The following is an 8,269-nucleotide window of genomic DNA, read 5'->3' on the forward strand; positions in this document are numbered from 1 at the left end:
ATGCCCTGACGGTGTTTTGAAGAAAAACACATTGTCAATCATTTGTGAAAATTTCAAAACAAAAGGTCAAAGCGTCTACGAGCTATTTTTTTTAAAGTTCTGGAATGTGCACTAAAAAGAAGCTGAGATAATTGCTAATTTGCATAACAATTCACTCAGTAAGAAGTTTACTAATGCTCATAATTAAAATGGCTGTTACAGTTTCAAATTTGAATGTATTATCGTTTTGTAAAAAGTTAAATACAGTGCATAATATGGAGATCCAGTCATTTCTTTTTTCACCATGTTTTTTTTTTATTATTTATGTACAGCCTTGGTAAATCTTACTAAGCATTCAAAAGAGACAATTTTGCACCTGTTACCTATATTTTAAAATCGTTTTTTGAGTATGTTCCACTATTCACAATTCTACAAAATTTCAACAGTCTATAGCAAAGACTTTTTGGATAATAAAAAGCAAAAAAAAAAATCACTCCCAAGTGCCCACGAATCAATATCTCTACCTTAAGTAAATTATTACAAGGTAGGTAATGTCACATTTTGTAATTATAAAGACTGAATTATCCAACTACTTACTACACACATAACCTCCAACGTACAAAATAATATAAGTGATTATTATCTTTCTAAAATATTTCGACGCATGTCTTTAATTAGCATATAATCCGTAAGAATATGCACAGCTGTTTCTGTTTCTACTAAACCGGGGGAATGCAATGCAACAAATTACATCAACGGCGTATTCATACAAATACAGTATACCAGTATTCTCCCAAACTCATACTGGTGAGAACTTTACAAGCGAAGATCAAATAACCTTCTGGTAAATCGCACCCTCTCGCGACGAAGCGCTTCTATGACGTGAATGACGTCAAGTAAAAGCTGTTCTAATCGTGTGAATCGCTGTGATTTGTAGTTGTCAATCAATGAAGACGTTTTTGTAATATTTGTTATGTAATAGTTGACGAAAAACTACACAGTTAAACATGGTGTTCGATTTGAAGGACACTGTCGTCTCCCATATACGTTATTCTGACGTCACATAAGCGTTCATCACCGGAGGGCGCAATTTATGGAATTGATGTATTGTTGGCAATGTACGAGTTTTGTTCAACCTACGCGACGTTAAACTGTAAAACAGTATTGCTTTTGAGAATAAAGCGTCATTATATTTGCGGTTAAACGTCATTACATTCAGTCATTGGCGCTCATAAATTATCATATTCGTGTATAAAACGTGTATTACAATTTATGATACAACATAAAAACACGGATTCGTGGATCATTATTATGTGTTACTTACCTATCATAGTTTGACATCTATCCCCGGTGTGAAGCGACCCACACTGACATCTGTACGTACCCAGCGTGAAGCTAGTTACATAACACGTTCCCCCGTTCTGGCATGGATATGAATTGCAAGGATTGTTACCTGAAATACCAAAAATAGGTTATTGTTACATTTGACAATGCAACACAAATTTGAAAATGATAAATGTTCCATAAAATACAGTCGGTAACAGATTTTTAAAAAATGGTGTCTGATTGATTGGTTTTATTTTATTTTTCCACGTCTAAGTATTCAACTAGCGATTTAACGTGAACTGCAATTAAAAAAACTACGCGGTGCGTCTTATTTCTAGAAATGGACACGGTTTATTAAAACATAAAATATTCATAAATAAATAGCAACTGTTCGTTATTCAAAAGTAGACAGTATAACGAGCGATAGCAGGTCAGTAAAAGTGGAACATGACTACAATGCCGGTGAAGATCAGTTACCAGTAACTATTAATAACGTTTCGCGCCCTCATATGTAACAGATTGAGGTCACCACAAAAGAGGCTCTATTCCCGTGTTGATATCGCTTACAAATTCAGCCACACCCGCGTGTGCTAACATAATTTGAAATAATTATTTTTGTCATCACCTTGTATGACTCATACAGTGAATGTACAATTATTAGTAAAGCAAAAATGTAACACAGGTACATGCAAACATTATGTGTAGATATTATATTCCCTGTCATTTGTACATATCAAACGTACACCGCGTACGTATTTGTAGATTGCGGAGTCAACATGATGGCGTTGTAAACAAAGTATACGTCGGGCGTGGCAACAAACTACACAACTCGTTTCAATTAGTTCTCAAATTTGAACATATGGGTATATAATCCCACTCTTCCACATTCATGTTTTCCCACCCCAAATGTGTGTGTGCGTTTTTTCCAATTTTTTTTTTTCAAATTCGGCGTTGATCAGCTACAAAACTGCGGTGCTACAAAAATTACTTCAGCAAACATTACAATCATAAAAAAAGAGTATTTTTATTTTCCATTCTACTCAAACGTACATAATGCGAACATTGTATATACAACAAAGCCCCAGCTATTTTATTTTGTCTGGTTAAATGCCATGTTTTAGGTTACGGATTGCAGCAGTATAGCCCTAACATAAATGAATAAAATACAGTCAACAAACAATACCATCTAAAACCACCAGGATGACAGCATAATGCGCCATTTCCTTTTGGGGCTTTTAAGATTAGCAGTCCTGCTGAACAGCTCGTCCTGATAAAATGAGTACATTCTACGCAGATTTATTCGTTTAAGGCACCAATATACTAGTATATGAATTGATTTTTTTTCTGATCTGAGCTGTTTAATAATAAACGTTTCACTCTGTACTATAAAAACAATGAAATGAATTCAACCTCCGAGAAACGTATCTACCTGTGAGTGAAATAAACACATGACGTACGTGACTGGCGTCAATATGTCTAATTCATCATATTTCATAGACATATATCCTTTCCCGGATAAGGGCGTGTATTCATATACGACGCCACCTCTCGTAAAGACCCATCTACTGACTAATACATGGTGCATATTGAATTTGCGATGCAATGTGTGGAGCGCAAAGTTCATTCTAGGCCGCGATTTTGTGGTTTTTACGCATTTAACATCATTTTGTTATTGCTCATAAATTGTTGCGATCCTATATCAAATTGTATCCGTACGATGTCACATTTTTCAGTAGGTCAAGCATTTTTTTTTTAAATAATCAAATATAAAAAACATTGAGATTGCAAAAAAAGTAATGTTAGTCAATGTTGATAATCTGTGTAGGAACCCAAGGTGGATGTAAGAGACTTCCTTTAAATTGTGTTTTTTTAGTTAGGTGGTCTCGAACCATCAGTGCCGGCACACATTTGACTAACATAGAAACCTGGTACTCTCAGCATTTGCCCTTTGCCTTATAATTACCAGACACACAACATAATACAGTTTGATACAATTGTAGTTAGTGTATGTCCCAGGCATTTTATGTGAACATATATATAAAAAGTCACCATCCATGATCGTGTGCAAGCATGAGGTATAGTGCATGACACTTCTCAATATCATCAATAAATATGTTATATTTTTATTCAATGTAAATTATTCTGTATAGCATGCAGTACGATATTGTGAATACTGATTATGTTTTGACGGTATCGTATCAGGTGACCACAAAGTGCGACACAGTGACATATTTCCCGTTGAGACATATGTACAAGGGGGATTTTGGTAAGTCATTAATCTGATGGGTCTGATGGTCTGCCTGTTAAATGTTAGGTAGCATCTTAGGCAGAATCTTCTAAGTAGCTTCGCCCTGACTCCATGCTTCTGAACGGAAAACACATTTCATTAGGCATCACGGAGAGATAATGTTTCTGCACTTCTGATTAGAGACGTCTATTATTATAAATTGGTTATTCGGTTCGTGAATATCAATGAGCGAGTTCTATTCATTGTCAGACACGTAATGGGTTACCACCACTTAACGTCATGAGAGACGACACTATTAATGGGGACTTCTGTAAAGATTGATTGACAACACGAACCACGAGAGTCGTCTGGGAATTCGACACATTGAAACAACTAGGATGTGATGAACTGATGTACTATAACGATAAACATAAACTTCAATCAGTACACTAAGCGGACCCGAAAAAACGGACGTTATGAATACAACGATATTGATTGAATAATTCACCAACGTAATAATATTGGAAAAGCAAGTATTTAGTTTTTAAACCCCCATTTTTTTCATCATTGTATTCATCACCCCTTAATTCAATACAGTTAGTCTGTTTCATAATGTTAACTCCCTTCTTCCCCTTTTCATCCATACATTATATCCTGTCATCGGCGATAACTGGCTCGACATAGCCTGTTGGACAGATTCCATGTATATTACTTATTTTCCAGTAACGTCGATTTTTAACAATTCGATAATAATTATCTATCGTATTGATTTTTTGTGGGAATTCGTATAATGCCTAACAACCAGTTATTATTGGGCGTCAAATATTAGCAACATCCAGAACGATCTATAGTTTGAAGGAATATGGTTGAAATTGTATGTCACCGATATTCGACGTCTAATATTGACTATTTGACTACGTGTATTATATAACGACGTGTAACGTATTTAGACGAAACAATTGAATATTAACAGTTATGACGTAATAATTCAGCGCTGAATCGACAACAGTATTATACCCAACCCATGTACTCTTCTCCAACTGACTAACGCCCTGGACAAAAACACATATGTGTCATGAAAAATGAAAGCGTTATAATATAATTGATTGGTTGTGTTGACTTTATTCTGCGCGAACGAAAATACCGGGAGAAGATAAAACCTGCGGCTGTGCAACCTAAAAGGTCAGAGGTCGGACTATGCAACATATAATACAACGGAATAATCGCAATATTGTGGAGTTAAAAAAATATTTATATTATAACTATAATTTGTAGTTGAATGCTCCTCAATTAGTTAGCAATATTACAAACGATATCGCCTAAAATCATAATTGTAATATCTATGCTGCATATGAGTTAAAGTGAATGAATGAATAAATAAATAAATAAATATAATTATTCCCCATTTTGTGTAGTTATGGTATTACGCGGTTGTAACGTCGGACTGTATCGTTCAGAGGTGAGATAGCATCTGTTGGGGATACTGGATGCGCTATGATATTGCAGCGTTCCATAAATACCCACCATGCTGGTATGTAATCACCTCATTGTTGGCCAATATGGCCAGTATCTCCACGTTTTAACACTGCTCGTTTCGCTGTTCTTAAACTGTGAAACGTGAGCGTGGTTGGTTGGAACAGTACCGGGCTTTGATTACACACTAATGACACTCATGGCCGAATTGCGTAAACGCGTGTATGTGTGTGATGTATGGTGGCGGGTGTTGTTGTTACTATGCTAATGTAATACCGTACATCAGTGTACGAGTGACTGTGCTTACCTTGCGCGTTCACCTCGTTGATGTAGTGACAGAGTAGAGCTAAACAAACACACAACGCCGCGATGTATACGTTCCTTGAGACAGATAGATCCATTTTGACTAGTGTTATTCACATCGTCAATGCTAAAACAGTACTCACAACACACAACAGCGGCGGCTGACGATCAACCGGTTGCTAGTAACGCGCAGAGTACACCGTAACGGCTGGCTCGCTGGCTGGCTGCAGCTGTTTTGCTTGGCTCATTAATATTCAATCGCGGTACATCGCGCGTACGTTGACCTGAGGTGGATATTATATACACTTCATACTCGCAAGTGTGTGATCACCGATAAGCGATTAATGTCCTAGTTCATCGCACATATAGCAAAAAATAGAATTCGATATTATGTCCAATCCTATGTTACAGTAGAATTTAGCATAAAATAGCCCCGGTGTCACACGGAATAGCGTATATTGTTTTAAAATTCTGAAGATGTCCTCCAGAAGTAAGCCAGTTCGTACAGGTAGTTATTTCAAACGATGACACTGCCATTCACCGTTCCTCAGAATCAGATAATAGTATTCCGGAATAGTTTCCAGATGTCTGTGTCCATATACAATCTGGATCAGAATCCGCTAGCATTTAAGTCCGTCAACAAATATATAATAAACAAATGCGAGAAAATATAAATCGAGTTGTTTATTATCATGACTAGGGTCGTTACTACTAGTACTCCCTAGCGCTCGTAAATAACAACAGTACAAGAGACTGCCAATAACAAACGCCGACAGTATATATATATTTATAGATACACCACACGAAGCCATACCTATTCATATCATGTTGTACGTATCATATTTTTTTCCATTGTAGTTTCTAATTATTCTGTGCTGTGGACCGCGTCGCAATCACCATCGGATTAGCATAGTTATAAGAACGGACGGAAGTCTTTTTTTTTTAGCTTTTGTATTTAATTCATCATAACCCCGCGATGTGAATGCGCACGGCAAGGCGAAACATATGTCTTGATTTACAGGGCCGAACGATTTAACTGTATCATGTTACGTGTGTACAGGGTTAAAAGCGATGACGTCATAGTAAAATGAGTATAATACTAGCTATTTCAGGTTTATTAAAATAAAAACAAAATCGAACGTTAATTGACTCAGAGTGTACGGTATCCGTGTGTTGTCATGGATACAGGAAGAATGTGGCAAGGTAGAAAACTAAGCAAGGATCGATAACGATTGGTTTTATCATTGCTATACTAGTACCAGTATACTAAAATTAAACCAGATAAGCTGGAGGCCTGTGTCGCCGAATCGAACCGCGATGCACTGTATACAAATATTTGTCGCTCGAAATTCATCTGTAAGGCAAACTAATTAATTAAAACCACCCTACGGCAACGCTGTAGCATTGAAAACACGTTTTTTTTTATTATTTATGATTTTGAATTCATCGCGCACGGTGTCGAAACATACGGAGACATTCCCGATTCTAATAAACCGTTGATCGACATAGTAACAACAAATTACAAAGCATAGAGTTTTCTAAGGTCAAATCATGTAATTATTTTTTTTAATATGAACGCAGTGTTATCGAATTGAAGTACTTAATATAAGTGTGATCGTGTGTATTGTTGTATTCCCTTCTGACAAGTTATTATTAGCTCAGAAAATGGCGGGCAAACAAGCATGGAGGTGTGTTTGTTACACACCGGAGCTCCACAAACATGTTATTATAATATTACTCTCACAATAGAATCAGCATTGACGTGCATAGACACATTTTAATCTCTCCTCTGTCAATTAATTGTCGTATATATAACATGCATATTTGCTTTGTCGCGTATTGAGAGAATGTTGCATTACCTCCATCGTTATATGTGCTGTGTGACCTTTTAACATAATACCTCTTTTTATTTAGCCATAACGAATACGACTTACAACCACGATGGAAGTAATTTAAGACTGTACTTTGATTGTACGCGTTGATTTAAAACTTCAATACAAAAAGGAAAAAATGACACAATCTCACTGTAACATTCATATAATGCGTGTGAATGACCTTATTGACATAAATTTGCATTCACTTGTTGAGCAGTCTATTTATGGTGCATTTCACGGGCGTTGTATATTTCCATGAAGACGCTATACCCGCATATTTCTAGCGGTAATATATACTTTCAAGCGCGTGACGGGTGAACACAAGGAGAATAACAAAATCAGGGAATGTGATGGAAAATACAAAATGGCTATAGTTGTTTCGTCATGAATAGAAAACTGAATGATGCTATTTGTAATGCCAATGGGCTGCCATATGATCGTATTCGGGTCGCCGGAGTGAAGGAGAAAATACGATCATGATGAACGATCGTCAAGCTACTCTACGTCAGCGAGAATGTATGGTGCTTGGTTGAGTATTTACCGTGAGGTAGATTTAGAGTTTGGGCAGCTTTTATTGTTGTGACTTGTGCATTTTAAGCGATGTTTTACAGCAATCATACAACTCGGTTTTTGACAATTAAATAATTCAAATTTTGGTTATAAATTGAAAATAAAATCAATATTTTCCAAAGTTGATCAAGACTTTAAGCAAATAATATTCACAATATATGACAGTAATTACTTAATAACCATGTTATCAATTTTAGTATGACTATATATTAAAGTGACGATAGCTGTTATTTGAACATTTTGTCGGCCAGGGCACCCGGTGAATTGTCATCTTGTCATCCTCTGGAAACCTGACGCAATCTAGTGGTATTTCCACATTTCGACGATCGTCGCTATAATAATGACACAGGAAAAGTTTTATTAAAATAAAAATCAGAGAAAAATATCGATAGCATTTCCAGTGCGCATAATTAATCGCACTTTATCCATAACATTGTTACAGTGGCGGCGCTGTTCCGCATATAAACGCCATTTTGGATCTTATTCAAATATTGTTTTAAAATAAAATAAAATAAAA

At 36.1% G+C, this 8,269-nt stretch overlaps 1 protein-coding gene across 3 annotated transcripts in view; it reads right to left on the bottom strand.

The window, feature by feature from the left end:
• The window catches only part of LOC102805654 (uncharacterized), a 35,035-nt gene extending 29,198 nt beyond the window's left edge, over positions 1-5,837 (bottom strand). For all 3 annotated transcript variants that reach the window (XM_085491157.1, XM_085491156.1, XM_085491155.1), the window contains exons 1-2: positions 5,313-5,837; positions 1,304-1,432 (exon numbers count right to left, since the gene is read on the bottom strand). In XM_085491157.1, coding sequence (XP_085347283.1) covers positions 1,304-1,432; positions 5,313-5,406 — 223 coding nt within the window. In that variant the 5' untranslated portion in view covers positions 5,407-5,837. The remainder of the gene's footprint in view (positions 1-1,303; positions 1,433-5,312) is intronic.
• Positions 5,838-8,269: the final 2,432 nt, after the last annotated feature.

This window comes from Saccoglossus kowalevskii, chromosome 16 (assembly GCF_978046115.1).
Source record: "Saccoglossus kowalevskii chromosome 16, keSacKowa6.1, whole genome shotgun sequence".
NCBI classification, from domain to species: Eukaryota; Metazoa; Hemichordata; class Enteropneusta; family Harrimaniidae; genus Saccoglossus; species Saccoglossus kowalevskii.